Source organism: Bos grunniens, chromosome 2 (genome assembly GCF_055505025.1).
Source record: "Bos grunniens cultivar Pamir isolate PY7600 chromosome 2, Bosgru_T2T1.0, whole genome shotgun sequence".
NCBI classification, from domain to species: domain Eukaryota; kingdom Metazoa; phylum Chordata; class Mammalia; order Artiodactyla; family Bovidae; genus Bos; species Bos grunniens.
Window position 1 is genome coordinate 129,126,741 of NC_141166.1, and position 22,765 is coordinate 129,149,505.

The 22,765-nt window shown below is 36.4% G+C and overlaps 1 protein-coding gene across 7 annotated transcripts in view; it reads left to right on the forward strand.

Annotated features, from left to right (window-relative positions):
* The window catches only part of GULP1 (GULP PTB domain containing engulfment adaptor 1), a 330,379-nt gene that overhangs the window by 295,868 nt on the left and 11,746 nt on the right, over positions 1-22,765 (forward strand). For 6 of the 7 annotated variants that reach the window (XM_086371455.1, XM_086371463.1, XM_086371485.1 and 3 more), the window contains 3 exons: positions 61-177; positions 853-945; positions 18,559-18,697. In XM_086371455.1, coding sequence (XP_086227581.1) covers positions 61-177; positions 853-945; positions 18,559-18,697 — 349 coding nt within the window. Of the gene's footprint in view, positions 1-60; positions 178-852; positions 946-16,048; positions 16,274-18,558; positions 18,698-22,765 lie in introns of all 7 variants that reach the window. The other variant, XM_086371504.1, reaches the window with a different exon arrangement.

Consider the following 22,765-nt stretch of genomic DNA (forward strand, 5'->3'; position numbering starts at 1 on the left):
AAAAATGTTCTAACAGATTATTATTAAACTGCAAATCTTCTTTGTTTGGTTTGTACAAAGGCTGAAGAGATAACATTAACAATCGGCCAAGCATTTGACCTGGCGTACAGGAAATTTCTAGAATCTGGAGGAAAAGATGTTGAAACAAGAAAACAGATTGCAGGGTTACAGAAAAGAGTGAGTAAACTAAGCTTGTCATTTTGCATTTATATGATGTAAGTACAGGGAAACTTGCATACCATCAAACAAATTTAGAAGCCCTGCCATTCAATTTCCCCCACACCGATTGGAACTGCTTTCACTGTGTTCCTATAATTTTTTGTTCCTGATCCCCTGCACAGTTTTTAACCATTTTATATTGAATTCCCACAAGAACTTAGTGTTCTCATGTGACTTTGTTTCACTTCCTGATGCTTCTCATGGGGATCAGAGCAGCAGAAGCAGCAGATGCTGGGTAAGTGGTTTCCCATGCAGATCAGATTCCTTTATAATTAAATTACACCCTTTCTCCACTCTTCAAAATCATCATAAGCAAGTTTCACTGTCTTGCGGTTGTACTGCACGATTATGGGTACAGCTTGCATAGTGCTACAGGAAAACACAGAGGTATTAGGAACAAGAAATTTGCACACACGTAAAAACATATTTTAAATTTAATAGTATGTCTTTCCAGTGACCTTGAATTCTATGATATAGCTCAAGCTTTATAAAATAAATTTCACCCAATGCACAAAAAAATACATTAAAAGTTTAAATAATGTGAAATCCTATTCATTAATGTAGCCAATTTAACAGCCAATATTTTCCAAGAATAAATGTCTGAAGATTGTTCAATAATCATTTACTTTTTAGATTCAAGACTTAGAAACAGAAAATATGGAACTTAAAAACAAAGTACAAGATTTGGAAAACCAGTTAAGAATAACCCAAGTATCAACACCTCCAGTAAGTATATAGAATACATGCATGGTTTTCCTTAAAGAAACATGATTTCATGATGATAAATCATGTCTGGATCATCAGCTCTGCAATAGTTCAAATATTAATAATATTCTGAGATCAGTCATTTAAAACTAAACCTAGATAGAGATAAAAGGTGCTAAATAAGATTAATTTAAAAGTTAAAATTACCTAGGTAGCTCAGATCAGAGTTGTTTTTCCATGCTGCTCTTTTCTCTAAAATAATTCAACCCTCTATTTGATTTTTTCCTCTTTCTTTCATTCCAATTGATTACTATTTCCTGAAGTTAGATTTAATGACCCAAGCCAATCTACCCTTGGAGTTCTAAACTTCATTATAGAAGCTGGACTCTTAACAAGATCGAATTGGTTTCTCATATTATATAGCAAGGGCTCCTACTGTGACTGACACAGTTATATTTCACACACAAAAACCAGTGATAGTCTATGCAGATAACACTCCGTACATTTATAGTTAAATTATTTATTTTTGGTTTAGCATACATTTGAAATCATTTTCTCATCTTAATGTATGATGCCATTATTTTCTGATTTGGTTAAAGGAATTTTTTGGAGGGGGATAGATAGAATTTAAAACAGTTGATACTTTCTGTAGGCAAAATATACTTCGGAATCTTATTTTCTTTTAGAGTTATCTGTATTGATATTCTCCATTAAAGTGTATATTATATTTTGCATTTAGAAATTTTCATATATATAACTTTTGATATGATACTATGAATTGAAACTCAACTATGGCATTTACAAACCGCTGGAAAGAATTTTCTGCTGCAGATTTTCATTTGCAAGTCAATTTCAGTTGTCCTTAGGCAAACTCTTTATATATATATATATATATATATATATATATACACACACATGATTAATGCTATCTAGAATTGCTACTAGAATATTTCACTTAAAGGAAATCAACCATGAATATTCATTGGAAGAACTGATGCTGAAACTGAAGCTCTAATACTTTGGCCACCCTGATGTGGAGAGTCAATTCATTGGTAAAGACCCTGCTGTTGGGAAAGATTGAAGGCAGGAGGAGAAGGGGGGTTACAGAGGATGAGATGGTTAGATAGCATCACTGACTCAATGGACATGAATTTGAGCAAACTCCAGGAGATGGGGAAAGACAGAGAAGCCTAGCGTGCTATTGTTCATAGGGTCACAAAGAGTCAGACATGACTCAGTGACTAAACAACAACACTAGAGTCTATTTCACCAGTTCATTACCATGAAGAATGCCTCTGTAAGAAGTTTTAAATTTGGTGTCCCCTGGAAACGGATCCAAAAACTTCTGTTTTTTTCTAAACTGACACTTTTCCATCTTCCACACTGAAAGAGTTGTGTCCATCGCTTGGCATATACTTTGTAACCGTGGGGTTGATATAGCCAAGGTGAGAGCAACTTATTTAGAAAGTTGCTGTGTACCTCTGTAATGCACAGCGAGGTGCAGAAGCATTCTCTTCAAGCTCTGACTTTATCACAGAATAGCTCTATGGGTTTTTGTTGTTGTTGTTGTTTAGTTGCTCAGTCATGTCTGACCCCAGGGACTGCAGCATTCCAGGCTTCCCTGTCCTTCACTACCTCCCACAGTGTGCTCAAGTTCATGTTCATTGAGTGTTTATCTTTACTACCATCATCATTTACTTCTCATCAAAATGATGATTTTGTTATTGCCTTCCCCACCACGAGGCAGAACATCAGCTCTTCAACCTTTAGTCCCTTAATGGAGTAACCCTTGTTTGCATCTCATTGAAAGTCTTATAAACCATCCTGTGAAAAAAAGAGAAATAATTTTCTCTAAACCATTCTTTTGTACTTAATACACGTGTAGAAAATTTATTACCTTATTGATCATTTTGCCACTAGCTCAAATTATAATTTTACAATCTACTTACATTCTTTTATTGTGGTAATATCTATGTCTATATTTTTTCTTTAACTTTTAAAAAATTACTTGTCTCATAACTTTTCAACTCCTAAAGTCTTATGTGATTTTTGAAATTGCTAATACACCTTCTTAAGATTAAAAAATAGAATTTGATTCTTTAAAAAAAAGTGACTCAACATTTTCAAATTGCTAAAGATACCTGATTTGAATATTCTGTTATAGGCATTTATTAACTTTTTAACATCTTTTTGAAGAGACTATGCACAAATATTTTTGCCTTTAATTTTCATTGTAGTTATGTAGCTGAGAAATAAATTAATGTAAAACTCAGTCCATCTGTATGCCATCCCTGTTAAAATTATCTCCCTTTTTCTTATATTAAAAATAAAATAAATTAAATTAAATTACCTACCTCGTAGCTTAGTCAGTAAAGAACCTTCCTGCAATGCAGGAGACCAGGGTTCAATTCCTGAGTCAGGAAGATCCCCTGGAAAAGGAAATGGCAACCCACTCCAATATTTTTGCCTAGAGAATCCCATGGACTCCTGCCTGGGATTTCAAGAGTCGGAGACGACTTAGCAACTAAACCACAACCACAATTATTTAGTAATTATGAAATATTCCTATGCTCATAAATATCCACTCTTCTGAAGGTTTACTAATGATTCAAACTTTTGAAATTGAATTTGAAAAATAATGAAAATTCTAAATAATTAAAATATAAATGTAAAATATATGTATCTCTTTTCTAATAGCTTATAATGGGCCTATAGTACAGCAAATTTCCATAAAGTTGGCAATGTTTTACATATGTACTTTCTTATGAAGCTGCTAAGTCACTTCAGTCGTGTCCGACTCTGTGCGACCCCATAGACAGCAGCCCACCAGGCTCCCCCGTCCCTGGGATTCTCCAGGCAAGAACACTGGAGTGGGTTGCCATTTCCTTCTCCAACGCATGAAAGTGAAAAGTGAAAGGGAAGTCGCTCAGTCGTGTCTGACTCTTTGTGACCCCATGGACTGCAGCCTACCAGGCTCCTCCATCCATGGGATTTTCCAGGCAGGAAGTGTGAGCATTAATTTTACAGGACACACTGCTGGAACACCAGGTACCTCACAGAGTCTAGCAAAGTTCACATACAGAAAATCACCGTTGGACTTATAACTCCAGAAATGAGATTCGACACATTTTGTTTGTTTTTTTCTCAGAGGACTGAAGCTAGAATGCTCCAAAATTGCTAAAATTTTGGCAGTTTGTTTAAAAGATTAGCCAGCAATTAATATATTAATTGAAAAGCATAGAAGTAAATTATGAATCCCATTATGCATGCTGAAATTACAATATGGGGGGGTTGTTATATAGGATTAATTTGGCTTCAGATTCTCCATGAGTTTTCGGTGTGTAGTAATGAGAAGAACCCCTAACACAGATGACTCTTCACCCAAAAGAAACCTTGATTCTCCCAGGAGCCAAACTTTCCTAAATCACACAGAAGTAATAATTCTTTTGCTAACTCCAGTTCAAAAATGGTTCTCTATAAATAGTGTGATACCATAATTTGGCTTGTAAAAATAAATACTTAATGCAGCAGTTTTCTGAAATATCAGAATTTGCCAGTCAAACACAATATAGTCCACATCAAGCAACTGCTAGTCAAAGTAAAATAGAAGATTTATCTCTAATCTCAGCATTAATAATCTTTACGAGAGGAAGGAAAGAGAACAAAAGTAGGAACAGAATTTTGGAGTTTTATGGTATTAAAAATAATGTAGAAAATGAAAATAATGTGAATTACTGGTATGGATGCTATTCTTGTCACATCAGTGTATAATGAAGTAGCAGATAAAGTTAATTATGGGAAGAATCAGAAAAATAAACACTTTTGGTAAAATTTATAGATAACTAAAAGATAACAAGCCATCTACCCTAGTAAATGATACACAGTTAAAAAGCTGAATTTCTGTACCATCAATTCAGTTCAGTCACTCAGTCTTGACCCCATGGGCTGCTGCACACCAGGCATCCCTGTCCATTACCAACTCCCAGAGCTTGCTCAAACTCACGTGCATTGGGTTGGTGATGCTGTCCAACCATCTCATCCTCTGTTGTCCCCTTGTATTCCTGCCGTCAGTCTTTCCCAGCATGAGGGTCTTTTCCAAGACTCAGTTCTTTGCATCAGATGGCCAAAGTATTGGAGTTTCAATTTCAACATCAGTCCTTCCAATGAATATTCAAGACTGATTTCCTTTAGAATGGACTGGTTGGATCTCCTTGCTGTCCAAGGGACTCTTAAGAATCTTGTTTAATATCACAGTTCAAAAGCATAAATTCTTAGCTGCTCAGTTTTCTTTATAGTCCACCTCTCACATCCATACATGACTACTGGAAAAACCAAAGCTTTGACTAGACAGACTTTTATCTGCAAAATAATGTCTCTGCTTTTTAATATGCTCTCTCTAGGTTGGTCATAGGTTTTCTTCCAAGGAGCAAGCATCTTTTAATTTCATGGCTGCAGTCACCATCTGCAATGATTTTGGAGCCCCCCAAAATAAAGTTTCCATTGTTTCCCCATCTATTTGCCATAGAGTGATGGGATGAGATGCCATGATCTTAGTTGTCTGAATGTTGAGTTTTAAGCCAACTTTTTCACTCTCCTCTTTCACTTTCATCAAGAGGCGCTTTAGTTCCTCTACACTTGCTGCCATAAGGGTGGTGTCATCTGCATATCTGAGGTTATTGATATTTCTCCTGGAACTCTTGATTCCAGCTTGTGCTTCATCCAGCCAATAATTTCTCATGATATACTCTACATATAAGGTAAATAAGCAGGGTGACAATATACAGCCTTGATGTACTCCTTTTCCAATTTGGAACCAGTCTGTTGTTCCATGTCCAGTTCTAACTGTTGCTTCTTGACCAGCATACAGATTTCACAGGAGGCAGGTCAGGTGGTCTGGTATTGCCATCTCTTGAAGAATATTTCATAGTTTGTTGTGATCCACATAGTCAAAGGCTTTGGCATAGTCAATAAAGCAGAAGTAGATGTTCTTCTGGAATTCTCTTGCTCTTTCGATGATCCAATGGATGTTGGCAATTTGATCTCTGGTTCTCTGCCATTTCTAAATCCAACTTGGACATCTGGAAGTTCACAGTTCACATACTGTTGAAGCCTGCCTTGGAGAATATTGAGCATTACTTTACTAGCGTGTGAGATGAGTGCTGTTGTGTGGTAGTTTGAGCATTCTTTGGCATTGCCTCTCTTTGGGATTGGAATGAAAACTGATCTTTTGGCCACTCCTGAGTTTTCCAAATTTGCTGGGATATTGAATGAAGCACTTTCACAGCATCATCTTTTAGGAGTTCAAATACTTCAACTGGAATTCGATCACCTACACTAGCTTTGTTCATAGTGATGCTTCCTAAGGCCCACTTGACTTTGCATTCCAGGATGTCTGGCTCTAGGTGAGTGATCACACCACCATGATTATCTGGGTCATGAAGATCTTTTTTTGTATAGTTCTTCTTTGTATTCTTGCCACCTCTTCTTAATATCTTCTGCTCCTATTAGGTCCATAGCATTTCTGTCCCTTATTGTGACCATCTTTGCATGAAATGTTCCCTTGGTATTTCTAATTTTCTTGAAGATATCTCTAGGCTTTCCCATTCTGTTGTTTTCCTCTATTTCTTTGCATTGATCTCTGAGGAAGGCTTTCTTATCTCTCCTTGCTATTCTTTGGAACTCTGCATTCAGATGCTTATATCTTTCCTTTTCTCCTTTGCCTTTCACTTCTCTTCTTTTCTCAGCTATTTGTAAGGCCTCCTCAGACAACCATTTTGCCTTTTTGCATTTCTTTTTCTTAGGGATGGTCTTGATCCCTGCCTCTTGTACAATGTCATGAACCTCTGTCCATAGTTCTTCAGGCACTCTGTCTATCACATCTAATCCCTGAATCTATTTGTCACTTCTATCGTATAATCATAAGGGATTTAATTTAGTTTTACCTCAATGATTTTCCCTACTTTCTTCAATTTAAGTCTGACATTGGCAATAAGGAGTTCATGATTTGAGCCACAGTCAGCTCCCAGTCCTGTTTTTGCTGAATGTATAGAGCTTCTCCATCTTTGGCTGCAAAGAATATAATCAATCTGATTTTGGTGTTGACCATCTGGTGACGTCCATGTGCAGCCAATGCTCCAGCGCCATGCAGCTTTCTGTAATATAGAATAATAGTTTAGAGGATCAGATTTTCTATTAGGAAATTTCAGTCTTATAGATGGTAATCCTTCTTTGCTGTTTTTATTCAGTCACTCACTCATATCCAACTCTTTTTGACCCCATGAACTGAAGCATGCCAGGCTTCCCTGTCCTTCACTATCTCCCAGCATTTGCTCAAACTCATGTACATTGAGTCAGTGAGGCCATCCAAATATCTCATCTTCTATTGACCCCTTTCTCCTCCTGCCTTCAATCTTTCCCAGCATCAGGGTCTTTTCCAGTGACTTGGCTCTTTGCATCAGGTAACCAAAGTTCTGGAGCTTCAGCTTCAGCATCAATACTTCCAATGAATTTCTTGTTGTTTTTCAGTCTCTCAGTTATGTCCAACTCTTTGTGACCCCATGGACTGCAGCACACCAGGCTTCGCTATCCTTTACCATCTCCCAGAGCTTGCTCAAACTCATGTCCTTTGGGTTGGTGATGCCATCAAACCATCTTGGTTGGGGATGTCCCCAACTAAGGAGACATCCTCTGTTGTCTCCTTCTCCTCCTGCCTTTAATTTTGCCCAGCATCAAGATCTTTTCTAATGAGTCAGGTCTTCACATCAGGTGGTCAATAATTGAAGCTTCAGCTTTAGCATCAGTCTTTCCAATGAATATTCAGAGTTGATTTCCTCAAGAATTGACTGGTTTGATCTCCTAGGAGTCCAAGGGACTCTCAAGAGTCTTCTCCAACACCACAGTTCAAAAGCATCAATTCTTCAGTGCTCAGCTTCTTTATAGTCCAACTCTCACATCCATGACTATTGGAGAAACCATAGCTTTGACTAGACAGACCTTTGTAAGCAAAGTAGTGTCTCTGCTTTTTTAATGTGCTATCTAAGTTTGTCATAGCCTTTCTTCCAAGGAGCAAATGTCTTTTAATTTCCTGGCTGCACTCACTGTCCACTGCTCCAGTGATTTTGGAGCCCAAGAAAATAAAGGCTGTCACAGTTTCCATTGTTTCCCCATTTATTTGGCATGAAGTGATGGGACTGGATGCCATGTCTTAGCCTTCTGAATGTTGAGTTTTAAGAGAGCTTTTTCACTCTCCTTTTTCACTTTCATGAAGAGGCTCTTTAGTTCCTCATTATTCTATATCAAATCATAGATTAAAAATGTGAGGCCTTGTTGAGTAGAATGTTCCACATGGAGAATCTTTGTACTCTAAGGAGTCACTGTGTAGATGAGAACATTTCCTTCTCCAGGAATCTTACTGATTGAGAGATCAAACTCATATCTCCTGCATTTGCAGGAGGATTCTTTACCACTGAGTCACCTGGGAAGCCCCATGATACAGTAGTTGATTTAAAAGTGCTCTTTTTCTGTCATTATTTGGACTATTGTTTATTGTAGTTAATATACCCAGTATAAAATTTAGTGTTGAGATTTTAGTTCTAGCTTCTCTGGTGGCTCAGATAGTCAAGAATCTGCCAGCAATACAGGATACCTAGACTCAATCCCTGGGTGGAGAAGGTCCTCTAGAGAAGGAAATGACTACCTACTCCAGTATTCTTTGGAGAATTCCAAGGACAGAGCAGTCTGGTGGGCTACAGTCCATAGGGCTGCAAAGAGTCAGATATGACTGAAACTAACACTTTCACTTTCACATAGTTCTAGCTAAGGAAACCAAAATAAGAGACTTTTTTGTGCTCAGTATTATTGTATTATATAATAATATATAATGATTAAATAATTATTATATTAAAGCACATTTCTAACCACAAAACTGTATACCATTATATATCCGAAACTCTTTCACTTGAAACCAATTCCTCATACTAAATGAAAGCCTACTCCTATTTTTCATCTTTTCTTATGTAAATTGGCATGTTGTCTTTAAACTTGTCCTTAACAACCAGAATGCTTATAAGTCTCCTAAACACCACTTGGATGATTCAATTTTGGGTTCCTTTGCTGGCAAATGAAATATCCTTTGATAGTACCCATATTACATACCTCTGTATCATATTGAAATTGTGGAAATCTTTTCATTGGTTTTAGAAACTGGGTCTTTATTTTATACAGTAATTTAGATACACTGAGAAATTTCCGTTGCTTGACTGTGCTGTTTGCTGTGTTCTGGTGGTTTGGCAATAGATTAGAGGTTGGGTTTTCCACCATTTGGTACTAATTAACTAGGGACAATCTGATTTCCATTTGTTACATTCACATGGCAGTGCTGCCTGTATTTATATCAGAAAAAAAAAAAAAAAAAAAGGTTTATTCTGCCCTCTTAGCCTTGTGAGCACTCCAGAAGATCGTTCCATTATAAGATGTGGACATAGCAAGTTAAATCAAATTGTTCATGATTCTTGTGTTTACATGCTTACATTTTACTTTTCTGGCTATAGAAGATTTTAACCAAATCAGATCATTGCCAGGAAGTTAAATGAATAAAATTGCAGTCCTAAGAAATACTGGACTTTCTCTTGCTGAGTAAAATAAATGTCTCCCTTTCAATTAAACCAACTGTTACTGGATAAAAGTCTACCTTTGCGTAATCAACTGTGTGGCCTCTGATTAGACTTGATAGGGCAAATTATACCCTAAACTGTATATTTCGTTGTGGGTAAATAAAACTGCCTATTTATCTTCCTCTGGGGTTGTCTCAACTGCTATTGAAGATGGGTAAGGGCAGATTGTGAAAACTTTCAATTACACAACAAACCAAATGTGAATCTTTAAACAAAAGCATAAAGTTTAAACATGAACATTGATTCAAGAACATTTGAATTAACCAGTTCACAACTTCACTTTCACAACTGTCACTTTTACAAGTGATGGTTGTAAAGAACTAAACCCTGTCTAATGTGAAGAAAAATATATTTCATTCCTGTTCTTACAATGAGTACCTAATCAAGTCATTTGATCTCTTCTTGTTCCGGATACCTGGAAGAGCTAGGCATCTATATTGAAAATATGAATCCAAAGAATTTATTTTTTAAATATAATTCTAAGTAGAATTTTAAATTCTACTATTTTAATGATTGTGATAAATCATGTTTTAATCTTGAAATTATTTTTTTATGTTTTAAAAGAGTCTCTCGAGATTTATACTGCCAAAATAACTAGCAGCATAAAATAAAATTTCAGTATCATTCTAATATTTCTAATCTTTAATGCATTTTTTTGTTATTGTTTAAATGTATTCAATATTAACTGATAGGATTCAAACCCTTTTATGATGTCTCATCATTGTCATTCTTAGGCAGATATCACAGTTGAAATATTCATCATGGCCTAATATACCAAGTCTTTACTCACTGAAAGAAAGAGCTTTAAAACTATAATAGCTATAAATCTTAATTATGGACACTCATTATTAATATGTCTGAATAACCTAACAACTCCTGCATAATTAACATATAATTGTTGAGCATAGATTTCCTCATTTCCCTTAGTATAGTAATTCAGATCCCATGAAACTTCCTAAAGACCAAAGCACTTATAATTGTGAGCATAAAAGGATTAAACGGTAGTGCCATCAACTTCTGTAGCAAAGTTCCAAAATTTTGGTTTCTAGCCATCTATCAAAATATTGACACAACACCCAGCCTAAAAAAATATCAAGCCATTTTTATCTGAGCTGTGTATTTCATTTCTTAAAAAAAAAAAATTCTCAAGCACTTAAAAATGGAATATTAAAGAATGACTAGTTCCTGAACCCTTAACTTCAGAGATACTACTCAAAATATTTATCCAGTGCCCCAAATGCCACTGTATGCCATTTAAGGGCTGTAGTCACATACTCTTATTCTTATTTACCAGGCCTAATAGATTGGGGCAGAATCAGACACTAGTGAAATATGTCTGTGTATTTAAACATGCTGGGTTTAGATTTCATTCTTAAAAGGAATCAGATGGAATATCTAATTCCCTAAGTTGAATTGTTGTAAGTTAAGAATCACAAACACAAATGTCAGCAGAGCCCAGGCTGTGGCATAAATGTGTGTCCTAGTCAAGGGGTTAGAGTGAGGAGTTGGAGGGCAGACACCAACTTAAAAGGCACAGCTATTTCTCAATACCAGTGAATTATTTTTATATAAATTTTGGGGCCCACTTTCTGGATTTTCTAACTTCTAAACAGACTCTCTAGATTTTTAAGGTACAATCTTAAAATTAACCTGTGAACAACTGAATCAATGTTTTAAAGACCTGTATGACCCAAACAAAAAAATCCTAGGGGACCAAATGTAGATTACTGATGACCAAAGGAAACGCATTCCCAGGCAATGCTAGTGGTAAAGAACCCACCTGCAAATGCAGGAGGCATAACAGACATGGGTTCAGTCCCTCTGTCGGGAAGATCCCCTGGAGGAAGGCATGGCTACCCACTCCAGTATTCTTGCCTGGAGAGTCCCCTGTCAGTATTCTTGCCTGACAGAGGAGCCTGGCAGACTACGGTTCATAGGGTTGCAAAGAGTCAGACACGACTGAAGCGACTCAGCACACGGGTACATGCAAAAGGAAAGTAGTAAGAATTAATTAGTGTTAGAATTTTTAAACTTTGGACACTAAAGCTATTGATAGATAGCCCTGCTTTACCATTGAGAGTAAAAATAGTTCTTAACTGGGGTACTGACATATTCTATTATTTTCATATGATATGCATTCTTCATTTATATAAGTATACGTTCTCAGAGGAAGTAGAATGTAAGTATTAACACTATGATAAAACACTAGAGCACTTTTAAGTTAGGTTTTTCTGGGCTTCAGTTTGCTTTGAGGAACCTGGTAATATATTTTGGTCAATACAAATCATAATATAGAGTCCTCCCATTTATAAGCCAAATGATCCCAGGGATAATGTTCTACTCAATTCGGATGTCCTTGTCAAGTTACAATTTAAGTTAAAACAGTTGCTGGAATATAAATTAGATAAAAATATTAATTGACAGTTTATTATATACAAAGTAATCTGTTATACAGAATATTTAGAAAGACAAAGGTTTGTCCACCAGGAACTTACAGTTGTTACCTATAATTACGTAAAGGCTGCCATCAACTACAGAATTTTACAGCAAATTATATAGACCATAAAATAGATCTTAAAATTATACACATACATGCATACATGTACACATATCTATAGATAGGTGTCTATGAAGATCAATAGGGAGAGCAATCATTGTGTAACTGTATATGCACATTAATATCCTTCCCAGGTGGATCAGGGGTAAAGAATCCACCTGCCAATGCTGGAGACGCAAGTTCAATCCCTGAGTCAGGAAGAGCCCCTGGAGGAGGAAATGGCAATCCACTCCAGTGTTCTTGCCTGGAAAATCCCATGGACAGAGGAGCCTGGGGGGCTACAGTCCATGGGGTCACAAGAGTCAGAGGTGACTTAGTGACTGAGCATGCATGCATGTGTGTATTAATAGTGATAAATTATATAATTTGGACCGTCATAGACTTATTTCCACACTGAATGCTTTCCTCAGCTTAAATTTCTCACTTTACACTGCCTTGTTTCCCCCTCTGCTTCCTGAAATGTGTGAAATGACTTCGACTTTAAAGATGCTTTCAAGCTTCTTGTTTCTCCTAACTATAATTTTATTTACCACCTTTCACCATGAAGTTTGTCAAAAGCCAGATTTGTGTTGGCTACCACCAAGTCCTATTAGTGCTGAAAAATATCTGCAGTGTGATTTGTAGCCTAGAAGCCTGGCTCCAGGCCAAATCCTCCAGACCCTACAAAGTTACAAAGTCTTTCTGTGGCAAGTCTCATGGGGGAAAGCTGCCGGCACCACTGCAGATTTAGTGCGTTGCGTGCAGAGGAGTTGCAGGCCAAGACTTGGCCCCTGCCCCACCCAGGCAGCCACACTGTTACAGGTAGCTGCATTTCAGCCCAGGTGCCTCCATTTACAGGCCTCCTTATTGGAGGCCCTTGGCCTAGGCCTCTCTTAATGGTCTCATCCAGACCATCTTTGGGGGGCCCTTGAAAACACATTTTGACACTTCAGTTCAGTTCAGTCTCTCAGTCGTGTCCAACTCATTATGACCCCATGATCTGCAGCACGCCAGGCTTCTCTGTCGATCACCAACTCCTGGAGCTTGCTCAAACTCATGTCCATCGAGTCAGTGATCCCATCCAACCATCTCATGCTCTGTCGTCTCCTTCTTCTCCTGCCTTCAATCTTTCCCACCATCAAGGTCTTTTCAAATGAGTCAGTTCTTTGCATCAGGTGGCCAGAGTATTGGAGCTTCAGCTTCAGCATCAGTCCTCCCAATGAATATTCAAGATTTATTTCCTTTAGGACTGGCCGGTTTGATCTCCTAGGAGTCCAAGAAACTCTCAAGAGTCTACAACACCACAGTTCAAAAGAATCGATTCTTCGGCACTCAGCTTTCTTTATGATCTGACTCTTACATCCACACATGGCTACTGGAAAAACAATAGCTTTGACCCTATAGACCTTTGTCCACAAAGTAATGTCTCTGCTTTTTAATATGCTGTCTAGATTGGCCATAGATTTTCTTGCAAGGAGCAAGCATCTTTCAATTTCATGGCTACAGTCACCATCTGCATTGATTTTGGAGCCCAAGAAAATAAAGTCTGTCACTGTTTCCTCATCTGTTTGCATGAAGTGATGGGACTGGATGCTATTATCTTAGTTTTCTGAATGTTGAGTTTTAAGCCAGCTTTTTAAACTCTCCTCTTTCACTTTCATCAAGAGGCTTTTGAGTTCCTCTTCACTTTCTGCCATAAGTGTGGTGTCATTTGCATATCTCAGGTTATGGATATTTCCCCCTGGCAATCTTGATTCCAGCTTGTGCTTCATTCAGCCTGGCATTTCACATGATGTACTCTGCATATAAGTTAAATAAGCAGGGTGACAATATACAGCTTTGATCTACTCCTTTCCCAATTTGGAACCAGTCCGTTGTTCCATGTCCAGTTCTAACTGTTGCTTCTTGACATACATACAGGTTTCTCAGGAGATAGATATGGTGGTCTGGTATTCTCATCGCTTTAAGAATTTTCCGCAGTTTGTTCTGATCCACACAGAGGATTTAGTGTAGTCAGTGAAGCAGAAGTAGATGTTTTTCTGGAACTCTCTTGCTTTTCCTATGATCCAGCTCCAGCCTGAACATCTGGAAGTTCTCAGTTCATGTACTATTGAAGTCTAGCTTGGAGAATTCTGAGCATTACTTTGCTAGCATGTGAGATGAGTCCAATTGTGCACTAGTTTGAACATTCTTTGGCATTTCCTTTCTTTGGGATTGGAATGAAAACTAACCTTTTCCAATCCTGTGACCACTGCTGAGTTTTCCAAATTTTCTCACATATTGAGTGCAGCACTCTAACTGCATCACCTTTTAGTATTTGAAATGGCTCAGGTTTCATCATCTTGCCCTAGCTTTGTTCGCAATGATGCTTCCTAAGGTCCACTTCACTTTGCACTCCAGGATGTCTGGCTCTAGATGAGTTATCACACTATCATGGTTATCGGGTTCATTAAGATCTTTTTTGTACAGTTCTTCTATGTATTCTTGCCACCTCTTCTTAATATCTTCTGTTTCTGTTAGGTCCATACCATTTCTGTCCTTTATTGTGTCCATGTTTGCATGAAATGATCCCTTGGTATCACTCCACTAGAGAAATATTAGTGGTATTTCTCCAGTAAAGCTCAGTTTTAAGTATCTTCTACTCTTAGTTCTTTTCCTTGATCTTCCCTCTGTTCCCCTATTCTCTCCCCCAAAACCAAACCAAACCAGTAGGAACCTTTTGTTCAGGGCTCCCTGGCAAGACAGAGAGAATGCCCTGCTTCTGTAATGATGCTTCTGACCTTTGCCCAGTGCCATTCATTGAGGAATGGGACCTTAATGAAGCCAGCACTTTCTTTTCGGCCTCTTGCTTACACTATTACAGTAAGTGAATAAAGGCTCAATTATTATGTACTTTCATTTGTGTGGTTGTTTTAACTGACCATTCTGACATCTGACTGTTCAACTCTGTCCAGCTCAGTATTTGACAATAGCTTTCCATGATGTAATGAAAATAGCTTCCAAAAGTCATCCAAAGACTGACCCCATACAGTATACTATAATAGTTGTTTATTATTATGTATCTCTCTGATTTATTTGAAGTCATTCAACAATGCCTCTGTTCATCCCCCCAAAATTTTACCACTTGGAACTCACTACCTATAGAAAGGGCATGATGATTGGAGTCAGATTGTTTTGAATTTTGGCTTTGCTTCTTACCTTGCTGCTCCTGCTGCTGCTAAGTCGCTTCAGTCGTGTCCGACTCTGTGCGACCCCACAGACGGCAGCCCACCAGACTCCCCCGTCCCTGGGATTCTCCAGGCAAGAACACTGGAGTGGGTTGCCATTTCCTTCTCCAATGCATGAAACTGAAAAGTGAAAGGGAAGTCTAAAATCACAAAGAATCCATGGGCCTTGACCCCCCTATCTTTAATATGATAATGATATAATACTACTAATACTAAGACTTTAAAAGAATGATTGGAGGATTAAATCTAAGAGGTATGCTGTACCCCTTTTTGAAAATTCTACAGACTTTACTTTTTACTAGACTTTACTCCCACTGACATTTTTCCTTGTTGCTGTTTTTCCCTTCTCCCATCTCATCACAAAGAAGCTCTCTCAGAAATAAATCTTCAGGCATTTGTCATTTCCCTCTCTACCTTCTTTCTCTTAAGTTATATTGAATGCAGTATTTTATTTAAATATATAAAAATGTAATATTTCAGTAAAAAAGCATCCAATTAAAGAACACAGAATCTGAAGGTCCTGCCGTAGGAAAAAATCTACTCAAACTAGTTGTTTTAATCTTAGAAAAGTTGTTTTGAAATTACTTATCATTTTCACAATACTCTTTCATGAATAAATTTTCATATATTCTTTTTCCTCCATGTCTTCTTTCTTTTCCTTAGTATATTTCTCTGTCATTCCTTTACAGCTGCTGCACAAAATGTCTGATCATGAGCAACACGGGTTTCAGAGATGCTCGCCCTCTTTCTGGCATAGTACTGATGATTCATCTCCCTGTCTAAATATTTCTTCCATTACTGTCACTCCTGTCAACTCTCCTGATTCCAGACTATCATTGGGACTGTTAATACCACCACCTTCTAAACGGGGCCTTCCCAAGCCAGACAGTGACAACAGCATCCCAAGACCGCATGTAATTTGCTAAATAGAAAATTATTTTTATTATCCCATATATTATTTTGAATTCTGCCAATATATGCCATTTACATAGTATTGAAAAAATCAAGTATGTCTTGAGTTGATGATGTGATCTGGGGCCTTTATGTGCCATTTTTGCATACTTGGGTCATCTGACATCAGAGAGTTTCTAGTAGAGAAACTGAAAGTGAAAGTTACTCAGTCCTGTCCAACTCTTTGCAACCCCATGGAATTCTTCAGGCCAGAATATTGGAGTGGATAGCCTTTCCCTTCAACCCACTCCAGTGTTCTTGCCTGGAAAATCCCAGGGATGGGGGAGCCTGGTGGGCTACCGTCTATGGGGTTGCAGAGTCGGACACGACTGAAGTGACTTAGCAGCAGCAGCCTTTCCCTTCTCCAGGGGATCTTCCCCGCCTAGGGGATGGAACCCAGGTCTTCTGCATTGCAGGCAGATTCTTTACCAGCTGAGCCAGAAAGGAAGCCCTTCTAGTAGAGAGTGGTGGTCCAAATCCACAAAAAGATGAAGTAGGACAAGTACTTTCAAGGGTTCATCAGAAAAGAATCTAAAAAACAGTGGATATATGTATATGTATAAATGATTCACTTTGCTGTACACCTGAAGTTAGCACAATATTGTAGGTCATCTATACGCCAGTACAAATTTTAAAAAGAAAACAAAAGATTCATCAAATATGGTAATTGGGAAGTTAGGCCATTGGTGATACTGGCAAAGCTGTTTAAGTACAGCTCAGCAAAAAGAGCAATCTAGAGACTTCTCTGCCAGTCCAGTGGTTAAGACTCCATGTTCAAGGGGCTTGGGTTCCATCCTTGTTTGGGGAACTAAGGTCCACATGCCATGGAGTGGGATCAAAAAAAAAAAAAAAGAACAGTCTAGAATGATCTTAATTGAGGATTGGATGAAGTAAACAGGCAAGAAATGTAATACCTCCTTCAAAGAGCTCAGCTTCAATAGAGAAGAGAAAGAGAAATGAGGGTCTAGAGGAGTAAAGAAGCGCTGAGTAAAGAGCTTTTTGGTTGGTTTGTTTTAACAAAGTCAAGATTCGAGTATCTTTAAATCCTGACAAAGAGGAGAGAGATGGATGCCAGGGGAAATGGAGAGAGATGCTGATTAGGAGAACATTGCTGAGTAGGAGGAAGGTTCCTCCAAGTCTTTGTATAGTGTTTGTGACTGATAAACCATAAAGGGAAAGTAAGTTGCTAAAGAAAGGAAGATGTCAGCTATTTTATTATCCTGCATGAAAAAAATGTAATAACAGTCATGTAAACTGAATAGCAAATCAGTAACTCTTTACACACAATCAGGCTTATTTTTCATTACCTACATCACCTATAAATAAAAAAAAAATGTATTCTGAAAACACAAATTTTAATGTGTACCACTCTAAGCAGTTCCAAGCAATGTTCATGTTCTTATAGGAAAAGTTAATTTCTCCTCACTATTTCTCTCCAAAATGAAAATTCTCTTTGGTTTATAGATGATATATATATATATATATAATTTCTTCCCTGTATGACAATTACATATTATGTAATTTTATATGTAAATTACATATTATGTAAAGTGATGATTGTTTTATTCTGACATTACGTCCAAGTCCAGATTGGCCCAGATAACTTAACCATTTTGGTGGTATACTTAGTGACTATAATTTATTTTACAAGGTACCTATTTATTGTAGAAAACTTGATGAAAACTTATTCTAAGAATAAATGTCACTATAATGAATATAATAGTTGGCAGTCACTAGAGTTATAAATACAATTTAAAATAGACTCCTTGAAAATTTTTTTTAAATCTTTATCAATTGCTTTTGAATGGTTATGTTTAAGATGCATCACGTAAGTTCAGTTATTTCTGTCTAAATCTTATAATCTTATGCAAAATACATTACTGATATCAAGGTTTTAAAGAAATTGTTTATAACATGTTTTCAATTCTTGGATATAAATGGCAATTATTTCTAGATATATAAAAAATCCAATATAAAAGATACATCTCTCTATAATAGTGTTGTCACCATTTTTGCCATCATCTTTGATAACATCTTTGTAGAGATTTTCTTGCCAATGAGCATTTGGCATATGTGGTTCATTCGTATGAAATTGCCTATTTAACCATTTTTGATCTACAGAGTGGCAAGTTCATATGACTCAACCACATGTGTTGGGTTGACATGTCTTTTATATGTATGTGAAATATTTTTCATTATAATGTGTCTACATGGACTACTACCCTAATGCGTGTTATCTTCATTGCAGGCAGGCAGTGTGACACCTAAGTCACCCTCTACTGACATCTTTGATATGATTCCATTTTCTCCGGTATCACACCAGTCTTCAATACCTACTCACAATGGAATGCAGCCGCCTCCAGTACCTAGTCGATCTAACGAGATTAGTAAGCTTTCTAAACAAATCAATATTTTTTGCTACATTTGTGTACATTTTAAATGTTTAATTAGCTCTTTATGTGAAATCATATATCTTAACAAGCTCACTAGAAATTTTAATAACCAAAAATTTTTGTTTATATATATGTAACAAGTTCAGTGAATTATATATTTTACTTTATAATTCAGAGTATACTACTAAAGACATCACTATTTGCATTTAAAACTATTTCATGAAAAATGGTATTTTGGTATAAGATTAATTCCATCATAATACAAGGTACTTAATTATGTTTTTATTGTGTTTGGGGTTATATTTTTAATATGTTTTCAATGATTACAAACAACCCTGGTGGTAATTAATTATCTTTGACATATATAGAGAGATCAGTTTAAGTTTTTATCATAGGGCATGTGGGTAGTCTTAAAGAAACATGTGAATCTATGAATTTCATATATATAAATCTATGAATTTCATGATTTCTTTATAACTAACTCTATGTAAGTGTTCTCTATTTGATATTTAAAAAGCTATAATAAATACATTGCTTTTCTGATTTACTTTCTATATATCTTTCTATATGTAAGTCTTTTTCTGTTGAATTAGAAAGCATCTAGCAGATGCTAATCATCAATGTCTTGACTATATTTTGATCTGTGCCCTCTCACAGAAAGCTAAAGAATGGTTTCCAATGGTCTTGATCAGTCAGCAAATCCAAAGGGTCACTGAAGAAAAGAGTTTTACGTATTATGCTTTATTGCTTCCTCTCTGGTTCACACTTAAGACATTTTCAATGTAGCTCTGAAGTTTTAAAGCTGTGAAGTATTTCAGAGCCTATAGTCTATTTCCCCTGTGGAACTTAACAAACTGCATTGCACATTTTAGTCATTCAGTAAATTTCTGAGGGCTAATTTGTAAATGCAAAATAATAATATTAGGTCAATGTACAAAAATATTTCAATACGTAAGTTGAAATATAGCATATTTAAATTCCTCTGAATATATTTTTTGTTGACGCAAAATATTTTTTCAGGGAAATAATCCATAATATACATGTCATGGTAGACAATCTTTCCAAAATGAGATATTTCTTGTCCTCATGAGTGTCCCACATCTCTTTGTTTGTGAAAATGTTGAGAGGGGTGAAACTGTTAGTTGCTCAGTCATGTCCAACTCTTTGCGACCCCATGGACTGTAGCCTGCCATGCTCCTCTGTCCATGGAATTCTCCAGGCAGGAATACTGGAGTGGGTAGCCAGTCCCTTCTCCAGGGGATCTTCCCAACCTGTGGACTAAACCCTGGTCTCCTGCATTGCAGGCAGATCGCTTCTTTTACCACTGTTTTTTACGTCCTCTGATTTTCTCACTCTTTTACTCATTCATTTATTTCATTCAATATTTATTTGTTTATCATACACAGTAGATTTTGAAATATAAGTTAGCTGTGTATCTACAATGGACAACTTAAAACCAAATAGAACATAAATTGAGAAGCGTGAATAGATTTTAAGACATTTAGAAGGAATGGTAATTGAGAGTTATCCATCAGGATGATGAGTGAATGTTCAAAATCAATTACAATTCAGGATTTTAGACCAAATGTTGTTAATGAGAAAAATTGAGGTAGAGAGGGAGAAAGTGAAGGAGTTCTCTTTTAGACATTTGTGAGTTTGAAACATCTTTGGAAAATCTAGGTAGAGATAGGTAAATTGTTTTAAGGAATTTATTAATGAGAAATTGACATCACATCCTGCTATATTTTTTAATGTCTACCTATGCTGATGTCTGAGTTTAGTAAATACAATAATATATCAATAGATAGACTAGATAGATAATAAATGATAGATATGGAGTTCTGATTACTACTGTATCATTTCTATCTACCAACTATCTATCAATTGTCTTTTTGTCTATCTATACTAACAATTTAAGGACAGATTGTTCAACTCAATTTTAATTGTAAAATTGTCTAAAACTCTAATCCAATGGGATTTTAGTATTATGACTTTTTCTTTAAATAAAATTTTAAATGTATTTATTCATTTACTTTTCTTTATGTTCTAAATACATAAAAGCAGAAACCTACAAGACTCTTTAGTTTTTCTCCTTACTGCCTGAGAACCCTAGTAGTTCTCCAGAGCATATTTTTGATCTCTGAATACATATGAGGTTTTAATTTGTTTCATATCATATTTCCTAATTGGTTATAAGTTATAGGAGGGAAGGCACTTGACTGGAAAGTCCTTTCCTCACTGCTTTAATCCACTGCCTAGCAAAATGTATGGCACATACTGCGTCCAATAAATGTTTAGTTGATGAAGGAAAGAATGACCAAATGAAATATCACCTGTTTTTGTCCTTTTGCTCTTACATTAGATTAAATACTTTTCATGTTATTAATTACATACGAAATCTTTTTAAATTGAAAATTAGACTTACATGACTTTTTATGGGTTTTAGATCCATCTGAGTTGGCCAAAATATGCCAAAGAGCTCTGTTTATTAATTTGCATGATATTAATATATTTGATATTTAAATTAGTAGTTTCTTAACTTGGGGGTTTATGGACCCCAAAGAATATGATAAATTTAATGTTAAACCTCTTTCACCTAAAAGCACAACATGCTCACTCATACAAAATTTCATTGTACTTTAGAAATGTTAAAAGAATCCCTTAAGCCCATCTGAAATCTCTGACGGTTTTGAGTCCCAACTTTAGAAGACCTGTGTAATGAGAATCTCTGTCTCTCCTGACAGACCTTTCTCTTTACTAATTCATTTCTTCACCATGTGTAAAGCATCGCTTAATGTGTATCCTGTTAATGTGTATCCAAGATACTCTTCCAAAGAAAAGTTTCTCCAAGTTCTGATTTATTGCCTATAATAAACATCAGACTGAGGAAAATAAATAGCAACAATAATCATAACACCCATCTGTTATACCTAAGGTAAAAGTAAATCCCCATTCATTTAGAACTGCCCTGGCTTATACCTTTCATCCTGATGAAATTATTGGTAACATTCCTTTCATTCTTAAAAGCGACTTTATTTGGATGTAAATTGTATATCCTTATTTATGTAGTACTTACCAGCACCAGAAACTTCTAAGCATTTTACTTTTCTTAACTTATTTAATACATGAATCTGAAAAAAAAATTTGCAATAAGGTATATAACAATCTTTCATAATGGGAGTCATGGAATGGTTGAGAATATGTTATTCATAGAACTCAAGTAGATAAATATTACTTCTTACAAAGCATTTAATTTAGAAAAGATGGTTTCCTGAAAAGTGAAGTGGTTTCCCATTCCCTTCTCCAGTAGACCATGTTTTGTAAAAACTCTCTACAATGACCAAAAGAGAAAGGAAAGATATATCCATCTGAATGCAGGGTTCCAAAGAATAGCAGGGAGAGATAAGAAAGCCTTCCTCAGTGATCAGTGCAAAGAAATAGAGGAAAACAATAGAATGGGAAAGACTTTATGAAAATTAGAGATACCAAGGGAACATTTCATGCAAAGATGGGCTTAATAAAGGACAGGAATGGTATGGACCTAACAGAAGCAGAAGATATTAAGAAGAAGTGGCAAGAATACACAAAAGAACTGTACAAAAAAGATATTAATGACCCAGCTAACCATGATGGCATGATCACTCACCTAGAGCCAGACATCCTGGAGTGTGAAGTCAAGTGAGCCTTAGGAAGCATCACTACCAACAAAGCTAGTGGAGGTGATGGGATTCCAGCTGAGCTATTTCAAATCCTAAAAGATGATGCTGTGCAAGTGTTGCACTCAACATGCCAGCAAATTTGGAAAACTCAGCAGTGGCCACAGAACTGGAAAAGGTCAGTTTTCATTCCAATCCCAAAGAAGGGCAAATGCCAAAAAATATTCAAACTAGCACACAATAGCACTCATCTCACACGCTAGTAAAGTAATGCTTAAAATTCTCCAAGGAAGGCTCAATTAATGTGTGAACTGTGAACTTCCAGATGTTCAAGCTGGATTTAGAAAAGGCAGAGGGAAAAAAAAAAAAAAGAAAAGGCAGAGGAACCAGAGATAAAATTGCCAAC